General features: G+C 39.8%; 1 protein-coding gene across 6 annotated transcripts in view; it reads right to left on the bottom strand.

Annotated features, from left to right (window-relative positions):
- Positions 1 to 26,292, bottom strand: part of BBX (BBX high mobility group box domain containing) — a 140,131-nt gene that overhangs the window by 19,792 nt on the left and 94,047 nt on the right. For 5 of the 6 annotated variants that reach the window (XM_062596645.1, XM_062596676.1, XM_062596638.1 and 2 more), the window contains 7 exons: positions 21,860 to 21,940; positions 20,382 to 20,462; positions 15,071 to 15,151; positions 11,752 to 11,832; positions 8,723 to 9,641; positions 7,685 to 7,823; positions 4,668 to 4,816 (listed from right to left, as the gene is read on the bottom strand). In XM_062596645.1, coding sequence (XP_062452629.1) covers positions 4,668 to 4,816; positions 7,685 to 7,823; positions 8,723 to 9,641; positions 11,752 to 11,832; positions 15,071 to 15,151; positions 20,382 to 20,462; positions 21,860 to 21,940 — 1,531 coding nt within the window. The remainder of the gene's footprint in view (positions 1 to 4,667; positions 4,817 to 7,684; positions 7,824 to 8,722; positions 9,642 to 11,751; positions 11,833 to 15,070; positions 15,152 to 20,381; positions 20,463 to 21,859; positions 21,941 to 26,292) is intronic. The other variant, XM_062596661.1, reaches the window with a different exon arrangement.

Here is a 26,292-nt window from a genome sequence, read left to right as displayed (position 1 = left end):
CAGGACTTCACCAGAAATGAGCTGTACAGCAGATGCCATGACAGCTTGTAGCCTAACAGGAGGGAGACCTTCCCAGCAGCCCCTGACTTCGAACTGTATTCTGTCCACCAGAAGTACTGACCAAATATTGGCCTCCTCCACTCCTTATCCTCAAAAGCGACCAAACAAATACATTCGTTGCAGAGGCACAACCATAACAAGATAAGAACACAAGATCAAGGTAAGTCTACATCATCTCTCTGAGGTTTTCCACTACTGACTAGCCCTGCATGGGGGGAATTAAGAAGCAGCATTTATATAGTACATGCAAGACATGTGACTGATGGCAGCAGAAACCTCCTTCTGGGAATACTCAGTCTGGTTCAAGGCAGCCACTTAGGGAAGCAGAATGCAAGAAGATGAACAGAGCTTACATCACGAACTGCAACTGCATTTCCCCCAAACTTGGGGAACATGTCCCCTCCACTCCCCAAAGCTCCATATTTTTCAAAGGCCAGACCAAACAGATGGCATTTCGGCATTAACACAGCAAAACCAGGAGGAATACATACACCTCCCAAAAGCTGCCGCATTGATTTTACAGGAGCTAACAGAGTCCCTATGGACTGAGTGCTGTGTGTGTTTTTGGCTGAATTGCCTTTTATTAAAATCTCTGTGCTGTGAGGCTGTCGGGTTGCTGTGACCTGACCTCCGCAACTCCCAGAGGAGCTGGTGTTTGCCAAACATTTTAGGTCGTGATCTTGGAAACATTATGGCATGTGATGTCCAGACAGACTTCATGCTCAGAACCGAGCCAAAAAAAACCAAGCTAAGACCGAAAGGAATGTCACAAAGAAGCATTAGCTTTAAGCTGATGCTTTACTTCTAGTCCTAGAGGCCACAGATTAAAATAAGACGCATTCTCTTTTCCAAACGAAAGCAAGCCAGGCACTCTGCTCCCCTTACCTCCCAAAAAACGGAAGCTTAAGTGAGTAGTCAGTGTGTAAGTGAGCACTTCTTCACAGCACAAGACAGAAATAATGATTACGCTTTTTGCTCATTTTTGCATATGAACAAATTAGTGACTCACTGCAGGCTGATGACTTGTGTGGTTGGATATTTTGGCACATATGCCATTGGAAAGAAGAAAAAAGTCAGCCACAGCTCCAGTGAATGCTGGAGCAGGCCAGCTGCATAAATTCAGAATAGCCGTATTTTTCAGCCATTTTGTTACATTATTATTGAATATGCATACAACCATTTAAAAACGCTTGGGGTGGGGGGATTTACAGAAGTGCTATAAGCTTGTTCAGTTCTGCTCCTATTGAAGAAAAATTCCCATTAATTTCGTTAGGAGCAGAATTAGAGCAATTTGGAATATTTGCGGGAAAAAAATCACTTCTCTCTCATCTGAGAAATTTCAAATTTGCCTTACATAGAAGCTGAGCTTCCATGCTACAGGGTTCTTCAGGTGTTTTTATGTTAAAAGAACTGGCAGAAGGAAGGGACTGGGCACAGCAAGCCCAATAGATGAAAGATTCAATGACCATGGATCCACTGATTTTCCACCGAGGAGCTGAAAAATACCCTCATAACCCTGTCTGCCTGGGTTAGTTAGAAGATCGGACCATCTTTTTACTTAGCCTCTTGTAGCTATAGTTTAATGAAACTTGACAGAAAATTACCTGACATCATTTATCTCAAAATAAAATAAAGTCAGGACAAGCAGGGTAGTTTTTTTTTTTTTTTTTTTTTTAAGGTATACAGTTACAAAAAAAAGGCATTTTTCTAATTTTATTCACCTAGCATCTCAGGGAAGTGTTAGAACGTGGCACTAGAACCTATTCCAAATGTTAAGTACCACATTCTGATCTGAAGACTGTGGAAAGTAGGTACTTATTTAGAGACTGAGAATGCATGGAAAGTTTAGGATCTGCATATGTCTATTTAATAAAAACAGGGCTTGGTTTCAAACAGTCTTTAAATCTACCCCTTATGAGCATTACTGACTGGAAAACAAGTGCAACCAAAAGGCCCCAGGCACGCATCCTTTGTGCTGGATGCCTCAGTATCACAGCCCCTCTTCTCTCACGACCGAACCACCTGAGACAACTCAAAGGAAGAGCAAAGCAGCACAGATAGTTCCACGCAACAGCATAATGCAGAGCGCAGCACACTGAAGTCGAGCTCTCCTATCTCCCTACTCTGAGTCATATCCACGAGACTATATTGCCCCTTCACAGATCATGCTCATCACGCTGCAAGAAAAAAAAGTCGCTTTGGCTTTTTGCTTAATTCTAATGATGTAAAAAAAAAACTGACAAGTCAAAAAACCTGGAATCATCCCAAACCAATTGCTATCTTTTTGCACAAATACGTGCTTGCCATGTTTCATTTTCAGTAACACTCACAGAAGTTTGTACACATTTGTACACATACATGCATGACACCTTTTGAGGTTGATATCCTCTAGCCATCTTTGGACATCATAGTTCACAGGCAAGCCAACAGCATGTCTAGACTGAACAACCTGCCAGTACCCCACAAATTAATTTGGGAATTCAGCTTAATGAGTACTTGGCTCAGCTGAAACAGTTTCCCTATTAAGTTAGTTAAGTTTGCTTGGTTCAGGTTGGTTCAGGTAGCTTCAGTTCCACAACTCACATTGTAAGTATCCTAACAAAATCTGGTATAAAACAAATTAAAATCAACCCATTGCCACGGAATGTTTGCATTTTTAGAAATCATTCTTTTCCGAGAGAAAAATGATTTGTTGGAAAGTTTTTAATTTCTCTTGAGAGCTGAACTTCACCCTCCAGGGAGCTGGGATGACTGACACAAGCTGACAGCTTGCCCAGCTAGCTTAAGTGAATTCAGCATTCATGGAAATTAGGAACAAATATCACTATCTCAGCCTGGATTTAGTTCAGGCCTGTGGTTAGATGTTCACTGCAGAAACATCAGTGTCACTATCAGATATTCCTGCCCTGGGGCTGCTTGTTGCAACCCCATAGCTCAGTTGGTGGAAAAGTTCATGTGACTGTTTCCCATCTGCTTCAGTGCAAAGTCAGCTGCCTTAGTTTAAAGAGCCCTTACTGACAGCTAGAGACAAATTCTCCATGGCCTCCTCCACTGGGCTGTGCCAGAACTACTTATATCAAGCTTGCAACAGGCCTGCAGTTATGTTCCTGACCCTCCTTTGAGATATGTCTGAAAATACTCCAAAGCTTTTCAACAGTGATGCAAACAAGGGTAAAAATGAGCCCTTACTCACGAATCCAGCTAAAAGTAGAATTCAGCTCTAGGCTGCCTGACCTGAGGCAGCATTTAGACCATGTAATTCCCAAACAACTCAGGACTTTGCAAAATGACCTGCATGACTTTTAGGCACATAGACACTTGGATAGGTACTACAGTGGTGAGAAGTCCAGGAAGCTGCTATGACAACTTCAGTTTGCAGTCAAGTTAGATAAGTAGGTTTTGTTCTCAACAGATGCTGCTTAATAAACCACTGTATTATCACACTGTAAAATAATTAATTCATTTTGATTAAAAAAATTCTCTTCAATATATACCGCAAAAATTGAAAAGTTTGTAAAGTCAAGACTCGGTTGGTATTAGCATAAGTCTAATTTTGGAAGATCCAATTGTTCTACATCTAATTACATAAATACAAAAATCAATACCAAAATTGGCATGCACTAGAAGAGAACAGATGCTCAAACCTACATATTGTAATGTGATTATCTGGGAAGCATTCGAAAGGAATGGATTTAATCCAGGGTCACCTGGCTAAATATATGTATTAGATCTGAATGAAAACTAGTCAGACAGCCATACTACCACTGTGGCAGAAAAACAAACCACTTTCACATTATGAAAACTCTTGAGCATCCTTTTGTTTCTGCAGAACTACTGGTAAGTCATTCCCTCATTTTATGATGCTTCTCTTCTGTATTTATGCATTGATATTAGTGTCACAGTCTCAGTTATCCCTACCACATTCTCACTTCTGTGTCTCAGGCTGGCTATATACAAAGCAGCAAAATGTGACATGAGTTTCTTATTCTAAAAGCCTCATTAAGGGAGGTGGGCAGTGAATTGGTTTACTTTGATGATATTTATGATCCAAATCCATTTTTTTGCCCAAATTCATGATGGATAGTTAAAAACTTGAGGAGGGAAAAAAAACAAAACAAAACAAAACAAAACAAAAAAAAAAAAACCCACACATTTCATTCAGATACCTTTGGTATCTTCTGTTTTAAATTACAGAGGCTAAAACTACACCTAAATGTAAAGTCACAGAGAACTATGCTTTGAAAAATGTCAAGACGTAACTTTCTGATCATCTGCAATTTTTTCCAAATTTTTCCCTACGAAAACATGTCAAATTCACTTACCTCACAAATATTCCTGCTTTCGATAAATTTGCTTACTATAAGGAAACTATTTCACAGAAAAATTCTAACTAGTTCTACCCAGCATGAAAATCAGGAAGAGACAAGAGTACAGTCTGTAAACTTCAGCATAAACTAACCCAGGTAAGAACCACCTGACTTCAGTGCTACAAAAATGTTTCCTTTGACTCCATTTTTTGCACATACATAACAATAAGGTAAGAAAATACAAATTCTTGAGCTTGGCATAGTGTTGCTATTGTTTATGAATGTACTGCTGTAATTTACCTTTGTTGGATTTTGGTTGTTCAGATGAGCTGCTTCCAACCTTCCTCTTTTTCCTTGGAACAGATGAACTTTTCCGGTCAAAGGTAACAGGACTGTATTGAGGGAGGCTGTTGAATTTCTTTTCAAATTCTTCTTCTAGCTTTGCTAAGCTAAATGGAGGAGAAAAATCAATCAAATTACAAATTTTCCTCCAGAAATGAAGTTATATTTAATATTGTTTATGAGCATGTATGTGTGTATACATACAAATATATATGGATACAGAGAGAGGGAGAGAGAGAGACAAACACAGACACACACCCACACAATGTAACCATCAAACAAATATGTGTTATTCCACCTTCGGAATAAGAATATGTACACTGCAGTTTCTGTATTCGTGACTCAGTACAAATTAATTACATTATTTGCATAAATTATTTTTTTTTAAAAAAAGTATTGTCATGCTGCTGACATTTAGCTATGGTTGCTCCACATATAGCAGACTCTTCTGTTCTATAAGGAGGGGTGAAAAAGAGTCAGAAGTTTTTTTTTTTTAAAAAAAAAAAAAAAAAAAAAAAGGATGCTAAACTAACATGCAAAAAGTAGCAATGGTATCAGTGATGCTGGACTATGAGGAACATCGCTTCTGAAATCACCCAACTAACTCTTCTGGGAAAAAGAAAAAAAAAAAAAAAAAAAAAAAAAAACCCAAACAATCCCACAATCCCAAACCAAATGCTTTGGGATGGGATGTAACTACACATTTGGTTTTGTGGCACACCGTTTTCTCTTCTCCTGTTTTATTTGTCGTGAGAGGAAAAACGCACATAGCTCACGCTTTCAGGCAAGCGTCCCTCACGCTTCAGCCCAACGCGAAGGACTGCAAAATTAGCGTTCCCCACTACTCCGAAACTCCACAGAGGTGCTGCTGCTGTTCCTAACAGACAACAGCAAAATCCTTGAACCTGATGGGATGGCACGGCACTTCAGGCAGTAGCAACTACAGTATCTTGTATAAGCACTACTCTTCAGCGCATCCTTGTAGCTAGGCAGGAACGTAGGGAGGAACTGCGTTTTAATACTAGGCAATTCACACAGCGAGGCTGTTGAGAGGAGCGGGCAGAGTATAAACGGAGCTGTCAACGGCAGGGGAACAATGAATTTTCCTCAAATCCAGTTTCCTACGGAAAGCCAGCGCCCCACAAACGCTGGCGCGACTGCAGGACGGGATGCCTGCTGAACGCTGCGCGCTTGGGAGCTCCGCTCTCTGAAACGGCCCTTGAAACGAAGCGCCGCCAACCAGAGCCTGCAGGCGAACGCAGTCTGGTTGACCCCTGAAGCAGCAAGGCCCAGCCCCAGGAGCAGATGAGCTCCCACCCTGGCTAATAATCTATAGGCTGCGCGACACGGGGGCATTAGAGAGCACCGCTATCACCACGCCAGCGATTAATTATTTAAAGGATTGTTCATATCGTCGTAAATTCCCGGAGCCGGGTCAGACGCCCGAGGCTGCACGGAGGAGCCGCGCGCGGGCTGCGGGCAGACACGGCAAGCGTGACGTGCAGCTCCGGACGGAGGTAAGGCGACACGGGGAGAGCGCGGGAGAAAGCAGCAGCTCTAACGGCAGCGAGCAGAGGAGAAAACTCCCTCCTACAAAAGCGAGGCTGAGGGATGGCGATGAAGGGAGAAGTAGGTAGAAAGAAACCCAGCTCTTGCAGGAGCCCGAAGACGAGGCAGTGCCAGCGAACGGAGATAATGGAAACCTTCTCCAGCACTGACGCTCCCTAAATCACTGCTTCTATTCTTACAAAGTTCACTGAACAATATTCATTAATGACATGACTGAATCAGGAAACAAGATGCTCAAATATGTATTTTCCCCATCCCGGCAGGCAATGGCGGTAGAACAATATTTGTCAAATGCATGAATTATTTACATAATTTTCCTAGCAATTTTGAATAAATCATTTTGCAGCTACATTTTTTTAGTTGGAGATGCATTTGCAGTTTTCATGACATGAGTTTTAAAATGTATTTCAAAAAAACTGAGAAAAGCCATTTACATATTTGATGGCACACAATGTCATATGTACAAAACTTACATATAATGTACCAAAAATAAAAGAAGTATGCCATTAATTTTTCTTGACTATTCCAAGGAAAAGGACATTTGGAGATTTTCAGTAATTTAGCACCTTTGCTGTAAAGTGAGTTTTAGCTACATTTCAGATAGACCAAGTTATATAAAAGACTGCCATAAGCCTGTACAAAAAAAAAAAAAAAAAAAAAAGAAAGAAAGAAAAGAAAAGGTGTTAAGCATACACTGTGGAAAGACTCTACTCATTTTTTATTCAGTTTTCCTCACTGAATTTAGATAATTGGAAGTTTCCAAGAATTTGAAGCAAGTATGAACGGCTAAGTGGATTTAACAGCTATGCCTGAGGTTAAATAATTATGTTAATACTCTGACAAAAAAAAATGTAATTCATATTTTAGAAAGTAATTTTGTGCAGCCGTGCTAAATTTTAATGCATTTGTAATCATTCTTTTTCTTACATATTTAATATCTTTACACTGGATATGAACAACTATCTTGCCTCTACAATGGAAAAATTATGTATTTGTCTTAATCATCTGGCAATGTTAGCATATTGTTTGCCTTCTTTCTGTAAGTAATCTCTTTTCAAGTGGGCAAAGATTTCATTTTTTTCTAGTCTGATTCTGTTTATGATGATTGAATACCTACACAGAACTTTAAATACTGTTTGCAAAGTGCTCTGAAAACATAATTAACTCTCTTCACTAACTCTTGAGCAGGTAAATATTGTGATTCCTTTAGATGTGAGCAAATAATGTCATTTAGATTTGTTTACAGCAGTATAAACCAGGGAAGATATCAAAGCAATTATTTTGGTATATAAACAACAAGAACCTAAAGTGTGACTCAGCCAAATTAAGTTTATAATTTCCAGGAATTCTATTTAATTCTCAGGCCAACCGAGCCAAAATTTTGAACAGTGCTAGCTGCAACTTACCCCAAAACGAACTCTTCCTTTGGCTTAGGCCTTTTCAGTTTTTTGTTCCCACTTGTCCCACTTTGGGAAAAAGCCCAGTTTTCTTCATTCCAGCATCCTTCATGATCTGAGGAGTTGCCTTTTCCTGAGCTTCTTTTACCTGGGATAGAGGAAGAAAAACGTATCTCCTCTTTAGAAAAGTGTGCCACAACAAAGCGGGCTCACAAGGAACTCATATACCCACTGAGTAATGCAACTTCTGATGTTTGACCTTCTTAACAGGGTGTCAAAATCACTTTTTTTTTTTTTTTTTTTTTTTTTTTTTTTTTAAGGACAACGATGTTGCTGGTGACTGTTTTTCTCCCTATATATGTACTACCTCTGAACTGAGGATCTCTTGAAGTATACAGGAGGGGAAAAAGATGAGTAAATTTACACTAATAAACTTCCCTAAATTCCAAACATTTTGTCCTTTCCATTTTGACTGCTCTAACTACCCATTTAGATTTACTAATCTGAAAAATGCTTTTCAATATATCTCATAGAGAGTGACGAGAAATTCTAATCTCAAATTTATCCTTCCACAAGCAAATGGGTTCTCTCACATCATCCACAGCAAAACTAACATCCAAAGGGAAAGCACAATACAGCGGCCCCTTCTAGGGCTGGGAACTACCCTTACAACCATGACCCCAGGAGCTGTCTATATAGAAACAAACTAATCATTCAGGATCACATAAAATATAAGACCTGTATGTAATTGATAAGCAGGCTGGCTGATAAATTAACTGACCAAGCCTTTGGTCCAAAAACTAAATCTCAGATGATGAAAAAGAGAGAGGTTAAGAGCTTCTGAGCAAACAGGAATACAGACCACAGGACTCGAGAAGATCTGTCCTGGACCACAAAGGCAAAGCCCTACATATCTCAGGCAATCAGACACAATTACCATCATGCACTTCTCAAACTCCACCTTAAACATCAACTTTCGCTTTTCTTCCCACGCTAGGAAGACTTTTGTAGTTTATGCTGTAAATAAACACGGTCAAAGCCACCCACCTCTGTCCACATTAGCACGCAGAGATGTGAGCATGCCCTCTGACACCAGAGTTTTATAAAGAGCACCTTTGCAAGACCTCTCCGATTTCCTGGAGCCACAGGTTTCTATCTTTTTAACACAGTCATTGTCCTCAGTTTTGACCTGTCCTGGTAAGCTCTGGGGTACCACCTCCTCTGCTGGGGTCAGTGGTTCCACTTTAATGTTATCAGAAGCCTCACAAGGTACTTCCTTGCTGGCTGTAATACTAAGGAAATCAGGAGGCTTTGATTCTTTGGTGGTCTCTGCCAGTTTCTCCTTTGATGTTTTCTTCTCTTTCGATTTCACTTTTTTCTTTGGTGATTTTGTATCCAACAGGCTTCCCTTCATACTTGAGGCAGGGCGGGCTTTTTTGCGGGGAATTTCAGCAAGTCTCTCAGCACCCCAGTCCCCCTTTGCAACGGCTTCAATTGTATACATTACACTTTCAATGTCCGACTCAGAGGACTGCCTCTTTTTACAAGGTTTCTTGGGGGTGGATTTTTCATTTGAGTGCCGGTCCAACTTATTTTTTTTCTTTTTCTTCTTCATCTTTTCTGGCTTGCTTAGCCCAGGGATATTCATGTCAGCTATTGAAAGCTCTGGAGAATGGCACGTGTGATCCTTTGTGCTGTCATTTCTCTCAAAGTGACTGCTCTCCATCACAAGACTGGTAAAGTGACTACATTTTGCAGTTTCTGGTTCCTCAGTTTTTGTCTCATCCCAGTCTTGTATCTTCCTTGTCTCTGATTGTTCTATTTTTCCTTTACAGGAGTCTTTTATTGTTGCTTTCTCCAGTTCTGCTTCCATTTCCTCTGGAATTTCTCTTGCCACATCCTGTGATGCTTCCACTTTTATTTTCCCAGGCTCTTTAACTTTTACCCCTTCTGAAGCAAGGCACATCTAAAAGGAGTTTAAAAACAGTCACCATGAAACAAGCATATCAAACGTTAACATTACTTACCTATATTTACAGGAGTGCTACATGGGGAAATTCTCTGGAATCTTGATTTAGGACCACAAGCTATGCTATAGGACAGTACTCAAGAATACGTTAAAGTCCTATTGAGGTGGATCAAGCTTGATTACGTGGTTAAGTGCTAGAATAAGGCCTGTGGATCCTACCATTCTAAGAAAAAAAAAAAAATCCTCCAATTGACCTCAGTGGCTTTTCCATGATCCTTTAAGTGCCCTTTATATAACCCAGAAACCCATCACCAGAATGGTTTTCAGAATACTCAAAGTGCAGCGCAACAGCACAGTATCTCTCAATATTGCCATGGACAAGTCACTTGAAATCTCAAGTCCACTCCTGCAATTCCCAAATGCGCCTACCTACAGTTCTTTCCTCCATTTTCCAAATTACCTTGAAGAGGGTGGAGCTAATCGAACCTCAACAACCATTTTCTTATATTTAGATGCGCAAAATAATTTGAAAGGCTGTAGAAAAGCCTTCCCAATCTCTCAGCTTATGTCACAGACATACTCTGCAAAGAACTGCAAAGCAGCAGTGGTTGCCATGGTTATCTCCTTCTGGAGATAACAGTTATGGAAAGTTAAACCCTCATGCTGTCTGAGGAGCAGCCACGTTCAGGAAAGCAGCTGCAACAAGGTCCTCAAATTGCCATGCTCCTGCACTCCCTTGGGAGAGTCACTCAGGTTTGGATTGTAGATTCTCTTGGAAAGACATGCTTTCTTTCTTGTACTCTCTCTTTAAAACCCTCAAACTGAATTCCAACTGATATTTTGTTTTCAAAACAGATGTCATCCAAACAGCCACCTGAAGCAAAACCAGATGAAAGAGCTTTGCTTTGAGTCAGACACTGTGGAGTCCCACTGCTCATCCCGTGGTCCATGTGGTCAGTACGGACGTTCTTGTCAAGTCATCGGGTTCTCTTTAGGTCAATTTTATAATTCTCAAATCAGTAGCTTTTTTCTTGCAAAATAGAAGTTCTCTTACAGAAATACATGCATGAGCATAACAACAACAATAGGACTCCTTATAATAGGTTTCTGAAATTCTTGCAGCATGAGGCAGAGATCCCTAGTCTGGCTCAGGCTGGGCAGAGATAAAAATGGAGCTTTGGCAGCATGGTTAAATCCTTCAGAGGAGAACCCCACTGCCAAGGTGAGGTGAGTTCTGCTACCAAGCTCCAGTTGCTACGTATGTGACTTTTCTACTATACTGCCACGTAAACACACCGTGTATTTTTCAAAAGCCAAAGACCAACCTTACAACGCAGAACTCATTGGACAGTAATCGTATTTTGTCAGTTCAACGCATAGACCCTCTCATGGATATTTTCCACTTTATACCTTTCCTTCTCCCGCAGTAACCAACTAGTACTGAAGGTTCCAGATGTGGCTACAAAAAGAGGCTTTGATTTTATGAGCTCTAAATAACATTGCAGTCAGTCTTTATGATTGGGGAAGTTTAAACAAAGCTTAGAAACAGAAGAAATACAAGTCTATAAGGTGCCATTGGTTTTAACTGCTCTCAGAAGGAGGTTCTGCTGTCAGCTACAATTTGTAGCAGAGTTCCTGTACAAGTTATCAACCTCTTTTTTCTCTATTTCTGTAAAATAATAGGCATGGAAGGCAAAAATGAAGTGGCTAATGTTTTTTAAGAGATATTTTGCAATGGCAATGCTCTAATCTCAATAACAGACTAATTCAGCCCTTCCTCTGAAAAAAAACTAAAAATAATCCCCGCCAAAAAAACCCTAAAACAAGGAATTAAAACAATTTAAATGGAAATCAGATAATCCCTTTGCCAGCAGGGACTGCTACTTCATATCAGCTACAGCATAGGCTCTTAGAGCCTCTAAGTTAATGGCTAGTCTAGGGAAATCTTGACTTGTGGCACCCAAGCTAAGATAATTTATGCTTCTATAAGCAACGATGTAATTATAACTATAGCACGGTTCTGCCTTCCAGACTTTGGCAATCAACATCATTAACTTCTCCTCCTCTCTGCACCTGTGGTAATTAGTCACCAGTATTCTAATATTACCTCTGCCAGCTGAAATAATGCTGATGTTCCACACTGCTTTGTTAAATCAGAAGGACCTGAATGGGATGTACTTGAAGAAATCTGAAGAAAAAAAAGAGTAAAGGAGGAAAAAAAGAAAAAACATTATTTTACCGGTACAGCTCTTATACATTTATCATACAGCTTTGGAAAGGATTATTCCCCTCCCCTTACAAATATTCATTCATAAGATTAAATCTTGAAAAAGAAGCATAGATCTGTGCTTGCTATTATAAATAAAGCAAAAGCCCCACTCCAACCACTGCTCTGGTAGATAATACCACTGGACCTTTAAAGCTATTTCCAGATTTTGGGGTCTTGTCAGTCAAGCCTCTCTTTGAAGAGAAGGCTGGAATGAAGCGCACATACTCACTCTTAAAGGTAAATGGGTCCCAGTGACTTTGTTAGAGCCAACAGGGCTGCACCCACCCACACCGAGATGCAATCCAGCTCATGCTATTTCTGCAGGCTGAGTTAGACATTTGCTGCAAAATCATTTCATTGCCATAAGTTTATTTTTGTTCAGGCATGGCACTGCCCACTGGTGTCTGATAGCAAACATAAAAGATGTCATTAAACCAAAGTGAATTAGGAGCGCTCAAACCTTTGGTTACCTTTGATTACTGCTCCTCAGCAAGGCAGGCAGGTATTACTATTCTCCAAGACCCTTTTATCTTATGTCAGGCTGTGATCCCTTTCAGTACTTTAGTGTGTTTGTATCAGTAACAAGTAGAATTAGACACAGAGAAATAATTATGTTATAAATGTATTAAAGCACCAACGTCAGGATTGGGCATTAGTACAAAGTAGAAAAAACTCATATTTTTAAGGACATGTCCTGCAATCTCTGGGAGGGCTTGTAGGTTCCTGCTCTCTTGGAAAGAGGTGCAGAATTTTAGGGACTGGGAAACTGAAGTGTTTATGACTTTTTTAGCCCCCTCTTTAACCTCCACTCATTCACATATTTCTCTCAACCCATACGGGCCCACAAAGTCTATTTTGCAGAAATCATCCCATTGTCACCATAAAGGAAAGAAAGAAAAAAGGTCAAAAATGCTTTCTCAATGTCTTCAGGAAGCTGTTGCTTTTCACAGGATCTCCCAAATGCCACCAAGTACAGCCCAAGTCTCTGAAGAGTGCTCTTGCTTGAGCACTGCTAGTGCTACTCGTGCTCAGTGACAGAGCAGCCTCTCCACCTCAGAAAGGGGACGAGCACCCACTGCAGACTCCCCTGGGTGTCGTTCCTCCACACAGAGGGCTAAAGACATGGCACACATCGAGGCACAGCAGAAGACTGAGCAGAGCTCACCAGCAACAACCTTCGTGGCTTCAGACTGCTTCAATCATTTATAGAAATGCTCCCCCTTCTCCTCCCCTCAAAGTAACCTGCTTTTACATTTTATTTTTTCACCATCTGTGATATACCGACTGGTATTTTGCAGCGTGGTACGCCAAAGCAGAAGTCTTCCAGGGGCTCCGGCGACTGGCTCCGGGCCCCTGGCATTGCAGCAGGATGTGGGCGGCAGCCTGCTCTCCTCTGGTGCACCCCATCTGCAGTTCTGAGTTACAGGGACATGCGCAGACATCTGCCAAATTTACTTGAAATCCTTAAGAGTCCCTTGAGGTGATATTCGGGCTGCTCCAAACCAGGGCCTGAACTGCTAATTGAAAAGCTAAGCTGAATCTCTCACATTTTACTCACTCTTACAATCCAGCAGCACCAAGATCTCCGAAAGAAAAAAAAAATAGATCAGTGGTACTGACATACAGCTACGCATAAGGAGAATGTGCTAGCAGGTCTGCCATGCTTTTGTTAGTTTTAAGTCAGAGCTTTTAACATTCATTTTGTGTATTAAATTAGGCTTGCAGGAATCCACCGGAGTCACCACTCAGACCACGGAAACCTGCCTAACACGCGAACGTCTCACTGCCGGGCTCAGCTTCGCTCTTTCCTCCAGCTGCAGTACAAACTCCACACTCCTGTGGCCGAGCACCTGGACTTCCCTTCACTTTGGGCTTCTCAAGCTTCCCAGTCACACTGAGCTTCTAATACTGACCTGCAGAAGCCTAGCTGGACTCAGCAACTGCCTTACTCCCGAACATCCCCCATGCTGCCCCATAACACAGGATGCTGCAACACCTCCTAGGGTCCCAGCTACGTGTTACTAGCCCTCCCGCTGTCCCAGGGCTGCTATAGGTGAATCTTCCTCCAGCCCACTGATCCCAGCTACCCGCAATGCCCCTTGCACCCACACTGCTCAGCTGCTGCCTGATGGCTGCCCACAGGGCATGGAAAATCTGCTTTCTGCTCACACATGTCCCTTTGACACCTGCCTTCCTGGTAGCGTCACCATCCACGGCACAAGGCATGAAATACCCACGCTACAGGCAGGGGAATCTGTGCAGGGTTTTCTTTCAGCACTTCCAAACTCTGGCTTGATTTCCCAGAGAGGGATTAACCTCCGCAGCAGAACATATGGCTGCATGCCACTAGGTGGGATCCAGGGAAACATTTTCCTCACTGAAATATGAAGTGGTCTTGAAAAAACAAGCACAAAAAGCGTGTGAAGAAGGTGCTAACAGGCTCTCTTACTTATCTGGAGCTCAGTAAACATTTTCATCTTTCAAGTCATTAAGAGGAATAACATTTGCAGGCCAAGCCTTGAAGGTTTGAGTGATTATCCGTATCAAAGAGGAAACTTCCACCAGATTACATTTAAGACTCACAGCAAATTCTAGGACTGTTTGGGAAACCTCACCTAGTATTCTCAACTACTGCTGACAATTGCCAATTAAATTTCAAAACTTAATACACTCCTGCAGCTTCCAGCTCTACATGCTGTCTCCTGATGACTTCAAAATCTACTTTAATCTCCTTATTCTGAGTCCCCTGTTCAACAATGTGCCTTCCAGTCCTTATACTTAAGCCTTATTTTTGAACCTTTATATTCACCTCCTCATTAAAAATGAATGCCATTGTCTCTTGCCTTCACCACTGTCCTAGGAATTGTTTTTATTACAGTTACAAGGTTAATTTTTCTGAAATGAAGCATAATTTTTTTGGTTTGGTCTCTAAGAAACTACACACGTTAACAAGTGCATAAAGAGAAGCTAAGTTCCACAGGTCATGGCAACTTCCTATTTACCCATCTTACTATTCAATTATTTATTCGTGTTTCTAAAAATAATAATAAAAATTGATTATAGAGCAAACTTTACACAATTTGTACTGTTGGGAAAAAACACACACACATCTTCCCATTGGTAATGGTAAGGGTGATGGTAAGGGGAATAACTTTACCTCTGCCAACTGGAAGAGTGGTGACTTCCCACAGTGCTTTACTGGCTCAGGACTTGACAACTGGGAAGTATTTGATAAGATCTAGGTTTTAAATGAACAAAGGAGAAAATATTTCAATGGAAAACAGGAAAGACTGACAGGAAGGGAGAGAAGGAACAGAAAAGTTAAGGGAGTTAGTTACATCACTCACTCTTAGGATCTTCTTGGCAGAAGGCCCTGCTTCAAGAAAAGCAATGCTAGCCAAGAAAAACTTAACAGGCATTTAGAAGTCAGCAGGATACAAGCTGATACAAATTTCTTCCTTAGATTAGGCTTATGGATTGTTTTTTTCCATTTGTAACCTCCACAGACAATACTCTGCTCATGTAAATTCTCCTGTGTGCTTGGTGTACATTATGTGACTTCAAGTGAACGAGAAATACCTGTTATCTAAAAGAATTAACTCTGATGCGCAAAGATTCAATAAAATTCTCCAGAAGGAGTAGGCAATATTTCTCATTTGGCCAGATACAGAAGAGGACTATTTGTCTGAGCTGAGTGCCTGTTTCACTTTATATTTTTAGTTAAAAAAAAAAAAAAAAAAAAAAAAAAAAAAAGAGAGAGAAGAAAAAAGGAAAGAAAGAAAGAAATCCTATGCCTGGAGATCAAATCTATCTTTTTAAATAGATGCTGGCATGCCAGCCTGAGCAAGTAAATACTGCAGCACTTCACAGAAGTGCTTTTATGTGTAGGCTGCTATAGGTAGATAGTTCTGACCTACTTCAAGTGCAGTATTGTGAGTTCACCAATGCAGCATTTAATCATGTTTCCCATCCTTGATTTTGTGTGGCATGGCATTAAGAGGTAATATTTGGTCTGAAAGCCTTGAAAAACTCTAACGCTAGGGACAAGACAGTCAGTATTTCCAAGACATCTTACTCATCAGAAGCAGCACACTTAGGACCATGACCTTTCAGAGGCAAAAATTATGAGCTTAGGCTACCTCTTAATATTCTTTTATTTGAAGTAGATTATTTGAACAGCTTACTTTTCAAATGTCAAGAAGATTCATTAACATACAAAACAAAGAAACCCAGAACATCCATTTTACTGCCATTTATTTAAAATAAGATGAATAATATCTAAATGCGTACTGATAATTATTGTTTAATATTAAACTAATATAAGCCAAAATCTTAGGTATATTTTGAGTCAGGTCAAGGAACCCAGCCAGGAACCTACTGTAGTAAGTGATCTTGCACATGGCACTTTGCATGATGAGGGTCTTACTCTACAGTAATACATCCTCAATTCTCAATGATTTCTTCAGTGCAGTATCAACGGCAGAAGAGGACCAGGGAAACACCTACACATTAAAGTATTACCTGAGAATATTCAGACATATCTTGCCTTACGATGCACATTGTGAAAAGAGAGTAAAGATTTCACTTTGGACAATAGTATTGGAACACCTAAGAAAATGCAAGAAAGATCCTTGTAGTACTAACAGGAAGAAAAAAGCCAGTGTTTTACTTCAGCAACAAACTCACTTCACAGTCAGGGGAATAAACCCCAAGAGACATGAGCTTAGAGCTCACTCTTCTCAAGTTGCTGGCTACATGTCACAGGTGGGAGGCTGATCAGTCAGCTCTCAGTGAGATTACAGATCTCCTTCTCTGGCTAAACATCATCATCTAATTTTAAGCAGAATAATAACTACTTGCAGTACCACAATCATAAATAGTTCCTTCTTATGCAGAGGTTTAACTTAGGAATCAATAGGATTGAGTTACTATCCCTTTTACAATACAGGTCAGCATTTTAGCTACCATATTACATTTTCATTTGTGCAAGCAGCATGTGCCATGGAACCAGTTTTTTATTTTTCCCAAGAGCAAGCACTTCACTTCCAACATTTCCAATTATTAAATAATTTCAGTATCTATGCAAACACCAAATAAATTTGACTATTAATGTAATAGTATGGCCTGGAACAGCCATAAGAGGAGATCCTTACTGGATCTCACACCCTCAATTTCAAGGCATTCTGACCAAAGTTCAGAGTTTATACCTTCTGCTCAGCAGAAGAACTAGACTTCTTGCACTAGGAAGGATTATTCCACTTTGTTGACTGCTCAGTGCTATTGTACTTTCACTAGATCACCTAGGAAAAAAGCTTCAGAAGCACAGCTAAAAGCAAAAAGTTTAGGGTTTTTGACTTTGTTTTCTTTTTAAGATAGTTAAACTAGCAATTTTATTGCTGCCACTTTCTTGTAACATTTTCTTTATTTAATAAAATATGAGAGTTTAGCTAAGAAAATCTAAGAGGTACTTGTGATTCTCCTTTACAAAGTAGTCATCACCATCTGTTCACGGTTGCCAAACAGCCATCCAGTAAGACCAAGAGAGCAAGGGGTCCCATCTGCTCTGCTTCCCTCACATGGCACGGAGGATGACAGCAGCCAGCCCATGTGACTAGACAGCTTGCAAACAACAACCACACTACGCAACACAGCCCACCACTCCGAAATCACTGCCCTACATAATGGCTTTTCACAAAGGTACACATGAGAAGGACAAAAGTAGACCAAATATTTGCAAGGTCAGACCAGAATAAGGAAGTCAAGAGCGTAACCTGGCAACACTTCAGAATTCAAAAAGCTATTACAAGAACTTTACAACCTCTTGAAAGACCAGTGAACTTGCCTGTACACCTGCAGGACCCCAAAGTCTTACTCCTCAGACTGTCATCATCTGCTGTAGCAAGTCAATATGGGGCAGGCCATATTGATAATTGACATTGATAATGTCTTATCTTCATTAGCTTTAAGTGAAAACTATAATACTTTGGATAGACAACCAGATGAAGGGCTAACTGAGACTCTAAAGAAGAAAGAATCCCATAGTATATATAATGAACTGTTTCTGAGTGACAGGGCACTATAATCTGGGGGTAAAGGCTATCCATTTTAGGCTGTCCATTTTAAGTGACACATCTACTCGATGGGATCACTTTCTTCACAAAGAACCATGTTTATTCATTCTGCTGTGAAGGGAGTAAAGAGAAAGGGAACATATGAAGAACACCAGTCAAAACAGAAAAAAATAAGTTGGGATGGCTGCCAAAAGTCTCCAGGCACAACAGACCACAGCACAATTCACATTATATCACAGGTCTGCTTGGCTACTGGTTAAATAACTACTTTATCCCTCTCCCTCTTTCTTTTGTAGAACTGCATATTGCTGACTGCAGCCTACTGCAAATTCCTTACCATAATTTAGCTTGCTAAATGCAGCAACACATTCATATAGACAGGACCTAGTAAGTAGCAGCACAGTAAGGAATGGAATTTTTGTCAAACATGACAAAGGCGCCCTGTGCAAATGAAAGCCCCTGTATTAGAAAGGGCACAAGCAGCTTTAACAGCTGAAAGAAAGGCTTAAAGAGGTTCTGTAGCATGCTGAGTATTTTCCCCTGGAACAACTGAAATGAAATCAGGCTGCAATCTTAAAAAATGCCATTTCTCTAATGCTTTAGATGAAACAAGATGTTAGTCACTGCCATTAGGGTTTAACAACAACAGGATAACACATGGGAAACAATCGTGACCAAAAAGTTTTTTTTTTATTTTATTTTTTTTATTTTAATTTTGGCCTGTTCAGATTTCAGTCCCTCTGTTCCAGATACTGAAAGTACGATCAATAAAAAAAAAAAAAAAAAAAAAAAAAATCAATCTACTCTTGAATGCAGATACATTTTACTATTTTTAACAGGAAAAGAAGATTACTATCGAATTTAAAACTATCCTCTTCAGTTTCAAATGAACTTTGTAAGCACCTCTTTCCCCCAACTCTGGATGATTCATACATGTACTCAATGGGCCAAATAATATGGCTCACCATAGTAAATACATGGTTCAACACACTGTCACATCCTTATAACAATTTTGGGGTTTGCTGTTTGTTTGTTCATTTAGGAGAGGAACAGATCGGAGGTTCTGTGAAATTTGGAAGGTATGGCTGAGTCAAGTTTACAAAGTGATTTGAAAATACTGTACTAAAGGCAGGTCACACTCCATTCAACTCTGCAGATAGCTAGGAGTGCTGTTTAGTTAGATTGTACAATGGCTCAGATTTTCAAAACTAAATTAGAAGATGCAGTTAGGCAAGATTTTACAATAAGATTCTCTATAAAATGTTCTACAGCTTACATCCTTTACTTGGTTTAAAAGGTTGGCTTTAGCCTATGGTTTCATTTTGCTAAATTTCACTGATTTTTCTCAAAAAATCTTTCCAATTTAACTTGTAACTTTAAAAAAGTTGGCACATATGAAGAAAACTTCACGATTCCATTTATCAGTTCCATTGTATCCTTTACAGGAATGTTTCTGATCATGTATTTTATAGCCGTTGCATCCATAAATTATTATTTCTCAATTGGACCTCATAAGAGATATATAAAGATCTATCCTTGACAAGGTAAAAACACACAATATAAAATCAGTTTGAAATTTAACAGGAGGAAGCATGTTGTTTGTAGTCAAACTTCTGTAAACACAAGGAACAATGAATAGGGTGTCTTTCACCCCATAATGCATCCCCCCTTCCCCAGGGTAGCACCAAGTCCAATCCCAGGCTATTCAGCATAGCCTGAATATTCCCTCAATGTAAGTAGCTCTGCAAGCAGTACTAGACTCCCCCAAATGGGAAAGAAGAGAATATGTGTGGAAAAACAATTCATAGAGGCACTCCAAACACATAGCAGAAGAAAATTCTTAAAAGCAATCTCTAAGAAACCCAAATTTTCATTACATAGAAGAGGGAGGATAATTTACATAGTTGAGAGTAATTTATAGACTTCATAGGTCGTTATCTAATGATGCTGTTACATATCCTTGTAGTTGTTGTGATACGCTTTCTTTGCTCTGCAAGTTTATTTTTCAAAGGATTCCTGCCTCTAGAGCAACTGCCTTTTCCACAGGCAGTGCATAACATGTCATTTGAGTGTCCTTCACTTGTTATTCTAGATATAAATTAAAAGGTTACTGGGGAAAAAAGAGTCTGCAGCTGTCCTTTGGTATGGAAGGCTAGGTAATATCCACAAGTTCGATGCTTTCTGTGCATGCTACAGCTGTTAGAGCTGGCCAATGTCCTTCAAATCAATGGTCACTTCCATCAGGATTTTATTAAAGCAGTGCCTGCCATGAAGGAGGACTTCTACTGATGTTTTTTTCTACTGAGGGGAACCTTTATGAGATAGAGCGCTTAGCCATTCAGTGACAACTCTTCTTGCTTCCTCCCATCCTCCCCCAACATATTTTAGCTATTATACCTCAGCAAACTGAAACAATGCAGACTCCTCAGTTTGTTTTACAGCCACTGGGACATCTGGCTGTGATGTGCTTGAAGAGATCTGTCAGGAAAACAATTGTTTTTGTATTAATTATCTCTTCAGTTTCAATATAAAACTTCAACATACTAAATTTCTGACCCCTTGTACAGAAAGGCTCCTGGTACTTAAAAACCGTTCGAATGAGTCTGAGAATGTCCATACAAAGAACAGCACCTGCTTTCCCAGAAGACAAGCAAATGTTGATCTGTGACAAGTACTTGAAACAATTTTCAAAAGGAAAATCTTTCCTAGCTCAATATAAAATGCTGACTTTTTAAAAGGTCTTTTACTTGCCCACTGTAAAAAGAGGGACAGCAACAAAAACTTAACACAATGCTGTGTTTCACATTTCAGTAAAATCACTGCAGAATGGTGCTGCTGACAGAGTACAAATTGCTGCTTTGTATGGAAGATACTAGATTAGTATGGAAGATATGTGGACACAGGAACAACACGTGCACATACTTTAAAAAGAGATACTGTATCTCAGGCACTGAGGGAATTGCATTTTACAGTGTCTAACTTGTGTTAGTTTTTTGTTGCAAATGACACTTCAGATTAATGTTAGATTTAGGTACCAATTACTTTTGTATTGACAGATGTACCTGCTACCTACTGATTAGATGCAGCCTCACTATGAGCTGTTTAATTTCCTTGGGAAATGAGACCAACTAGCTAATCTGCATTTCTAACTACTAATTATCACTGAGATACTTCCAAACTACATGTTTCAGTGGTGCAGACATGCTTGTTTCCTGGCACCCTCCAAAGTCCTTGCTTGATGCATAAAGAGAAGCTGGAGGCTTCTTTGCAAGATCCTAACTTGCAGCACACAACATAATTTCTGCCTACTACCACATAACTGATGCTTTCCTTCATAGGCACTGTAAAATGAACTCAAAAAGTAAATGAGTTGGGATTTATCTTACTGGTTGTCTTACCAGTAGAATTCAAGAAACAGACTATTAACAAAAAGAACTGCATGAAGTATTACATTGCTCAATTGACAGCACACAAAAATACCTTAGAAATACTTGAAGTTGGTCAATTACAGTGTCATTTATGATAATACTGTGGTAATACTTCAACATCCTAATTTGCATGTTGAGACTTTAGTTATTAAGATTCTAGCTAAAAGCTAAGTGCAGGAATGACAAATCTCTAAATTACTGCTTAAACCACAACTCCACTATTGCGCTAGGGCTTCAATAATGTGACAAGACACACTCTCTTGCACTTGAAGTCTGACATATCTATTGGTAAGTGATCCAGTACCATAAACAAAAACAAACAAACAGAAAACCCACAAATAAAATGACAAATTTTAGTTGAACAGTTTTGATTCCTCTTTTAGCTAAACATTAGATGCCTCTTAAAAAAAACAAAATTGACGAAGCAATCCCTTTTAAAGAACTCACCTCTGCAAACTGAAACAACGACGACTTCTGACAGGCTTCTGTAGAATTAGTTGCATCAGACTGGCAAGTACTTGAGGAAACCTGAAACAAGGGGTGCGTGGAATAAGACCTCAATGGGGTTTCTTTCAAGCTAAGAACAACATCAGGCAAAACGAAATACCAGGCATCAGCAACAAGCAGCAGTGTTTAACAAAAGATAGACAATCTAATGTTTCACAGTCCTGGACAAGTCGAATTAAATTAAAAGGTGAAAACATAATTTAGCATCTACTTCAACTTATTTGACACTCATCTAAAAGCAAAGAGAACGAAAATATCAGAGATAGCTTTTTATTCCAACCTCTGCAAAAGTTTTATGCAGTAAGACACAAAGCTGGTAATACATATACATCTACCTTGTATTGGTGATGCTCTCAGCACTGCTGTAGCTGTAATTTATACTTTCATTCTGAAGAAAATCGATTACTTACAAGCTAAGGTTTTCAAATTTGATGACTGTTGATTGATAAGTGACAGAAGTACTTACCAAAAAAAAAATCCCTAATCACCTAATAGCAAGAAAATAAACAGTGAAGGGCATTACAGTCTTAAAAGTGCTAGAATAATTTACACCAATATATGCTTTAGGGGTGCTTACAAGAAACAGTGCAAGAAAAACTCAGAACTTCTGAAATCAAAATACAAAGAAATGACTGTGCAAAAGCAACAGTATTACTCAAATTAAGACAAAACTTAGGCATACTATTATTAGACAGAAATGCGTTATTCAAGCATTCTTCTTAAAATGAATTGTATCAAATAGGAAATACATTTATAAAATGTCACATTTGGATGTAAAACATCTACATGTGACTTGTAAAGCATGAGGTACTGCTAATAAGGTATGTAACGCAACTTACAGGAAACGTGAAAGGAAGGACTTTGTAGGATTTCAGGAAGATAATTAGGAAAGTTAAGCAATAGCATGGATATTTTTTTCTCAATAACATTTTTAATTTTCCATGCAATTTCAGGTTATTTAAAATATTTCCATGCAAACGTGGCTTTTATTTTATTTGTTACCAGAATAAGCGTTCAGTAGCATTTATTAGTGAATGCAAGTATGAGATTTAGCTAGCAACGGCATCTCGTGCCTGTAAGCACAAGGCATCACAGAATAACCAGGCTTACAGCACATACAGCTTGTACCACTGTTTCTGCTGCTGTTTGTCCTGGATGGTTACGCCCTGCTGCAGTGCAAATGGTATTTCTCTTTCAGAAATCTGCTGCCCAGGATGCTCATATTCCCCTCAAAACACTGGATCTCCTTGCAGCAATTTCCATGCCAAGAAGAACTACACCACAGGACAATTTGCTGATGTACACAGTTAAATTTGCTTCCTCCTTGTCATACAACCAAGGAGTAACAACAGTATCTCCCATAATCAATGCCTTCATTATATTTATTAAACATTGAGCAGGATGCCTTAATGGTGTACTGCGGAAGTGTACCAACACAATGGGTTCCAATGATCAAAGAATGCACATTTCTCATACTTTACTTTTGCCTTTTTAATGGTTTGTGCTACAATTTCCATTGATTTAATGTTTTTACTACTGCTTTTTCACATTTATGTATTATCTGCTCAAAACTTCTGTGACTCAGCAACAGTATGGGTTATACCAGAGATGCATACCCACCCTTCTGCCCTGAGTTACCTGCATCTGAAGGTCCAAACCTCTGCACTGGTGTGAAACACTGGAGAGCCCTGCTTGCACCCCTGAGTGTTTGGCCACCTCACTGGTGGGAATTTCTCAGGAGTGAAAGCATTTGGATTCATCTTCCCATATAACTCATGTTTTCGGAAGTTCTGTGTGACGATGTGAACACAGACCCCAGCGGGCACAGCACAAATCAGCTCTGATTTGGAAGCCATTGACCTCTACTGCTCCAGCAACACTGTGCTTGAGCTAAGCAGCCCTCCCAAGAATGATCATTATGGCTAAGCCTCTGCAGTGCTAGAGTTTAGAAACACATTCACTTCCCAGAAAGGCGCACAGAGGGAGGACGTGTCTTTTCACTGCATCTGGAGCCACGTGCTGGGGGTCAGGCACAACTTACTCATGTTATGATAGAGGAACTACGAGCCATGGAATGAGAGTAGCCCTGTTTCATATACCTTTGTGTTTAAAGGATGGATTTTTGGTGTCTAGTAGTAAGCCACAAACTCAGAGGCTCTTTTGGGGTGAGGACAATCGTACATTTCATATCAATTCCTGGTATTTTAAAAAGTTAATGTTGTTGCCTTTGCTTGGCAACAACACTGATCTGCATTTGTTTCTTCTATCCAGCTGCTTCTACCTACCTTCCCAACTTGAGGGAAATACATTCTCTCCAGAATGCTTCTCGGTCTAGCAGAAGCTGACCAAAGTGTTAAAATAATTATTGTAGGGAACAGATGGACAGACATTGCCATTGCATACGTGTTATCTCCCATTGTAACAGGAGTCTTCAACATTTTGTGATTTCTCCTCTTTCTTACTACCTGCACATCCTCAGCTACACTGAAAGAACTTTCATTTCTGATTTACACCCCAGATAATACCACTCTGTATAGTCCCGGGGTAACAAGGCACTGCATGCCAGACATACTTTCATTCCCAGAGAGAAGGAAATTATGGAGGACATTGCCTCTCTATCCTCACTTTCTCTCACTATCATTACATACTTTAAAGTGAACAAAAAAGAACAAAGATATAAGATGCCACCTAGAACATATGCTGACCTTCCTCACAGGCCGATAGTAAATTGTAATATGGCCCTGATAAACAGGGCAGCAACAAGGGGAATACTGATTAAAGAGCCAGGTTTTGGATTATGGTACTGTTAAAGGGTTGTCTAGGAAGTAACCTACTGAGGCCACTAGGTGTTGCTGTAAGGCAAGCAAAAGTCATCATCCGCAAGGTAAAGGAGAGTAACCAGGGAGGTGAGCTGGAAAGCAAGGAACATTCCTCATACGGTTTCAGATTGTCTTCTAATAAAACAGTTGTAATAAAGTGACAGGATCGGGCTTTGTCTAGTGCAACGAAAATAGCAAGAACAGTCATGTAAACTGTTTTTGTTCAAGGGTTTAACAACATACGCTCATGTATGCACCACCATTTTGCATAACTGATAGCAGTACTCAAATGCCAAGCGAAAATTAGCTGTGCAACTAAATCATTTCTTTACTGGTACTAAGGATTTTTTTTTTTTTTAACTCTTCCTGCCTACCTGTGTAGTAACTCAAGCTATCCTTTGGAAAGCAACCATGTATCAACACTGTTACTAGAAGAAAAACTCTGCAGTCTGTTGAAGTTACCAGGACAGGAATGTAACCAGCAGCATATAGAAATGGAGACTGAAACCCCAAAGTCATTCTGTAAATATTGCTGTTGTGCCTCTTTTCCCTTCTTGAGCTGATGCACGCTCACATTAGCACTTGACAGTTGCATTTCTGACAACTGTATGTAACACTTGGCTTGAAAAGTCCCCATTCATCCATTTAACATACACTTAACAAAATCAGTGAGTGTTGAATAAATTCATTTGCGATTAGCAAAACCGTTACATACATATTGTTTTCCTCATCTTCTCTGAAGTGCTTAATAAACTATACTAGTGCTCCACTACTTTATATTAGCATTTTAAAAAATAATAATAGTTTCAAGACCTATGCTTATCCAAGCTTTTGAACATCTTCACTGATAATGCTTCAATAGTTAGTTACCTTAGTACACCAAAGGCACCAATATTCTCCGCAATGTCAGTACCAACTCTAATACAACACAATTTCAAATTGTCCATTGCAGAGGAAAGAATCTTACCAAATTCTACCACAAATTCTTGAGCTTTTCAAGGTAGCCTATCACACCACCTCCTATGTGCACCTGTGACACTTAGGTGTCTCTCAAGAGTGCTAAATTCCAGTGCTTACTGCCTCACCAGCAGGACTATTAAAATATGGTAACTCACTAAGTAAGGGCTAATTTCTGGTCCACCATGATACTTGGTACAGCCAACAGCTCCATCAACCAGATTTGTTCAGGCTGTATATATATTACAGTTACTTTGCTTTACATTTTTGGTGAAAGCAGATTACATAGCTTGTTTCTTTGATGCAGAGGGTCAGACTTCAAGAGAACCACAGAGTGACTGTGTTTGCAAACCACCTGTTTTTAACAGTCACTGTATTCCAACTCTTCTGAGTGATGTGCATGGCTTGAGCATACATTAATCAGTCACTGAAGTTAATACTGAAGCGATGTCAAAACCAGGTCCAGTATCTACATACATGGTTGGAATATGAGGCTCACACCTGGGCAACACCTGAGCAACACCTCATTTCCAGCTTGTCAAGTATTTCTTTTCAAGGCTCTTGGTAACTGAGGGCTTGCAGTGAGGGAGGAAAGAT

Source organism: Rhea pennata, chromosome 1 (assembly GCF_028389875.1).
Source record: "Rhea pennata isolate bPtePen1 chromosome 1, bPtePen1.pri, whole genome shotgun sequence".
Taxonomy (NCBI): Eukaryota; Metazoa; Chordata; class Aves; order Rheiformes; family Rheidae; genus Rhea; species Rhea pennata.
Note: the sequence above shows the minus strand (reverse complement) of the source record. Positions and strands in the feature narration are given on the sequence as shown.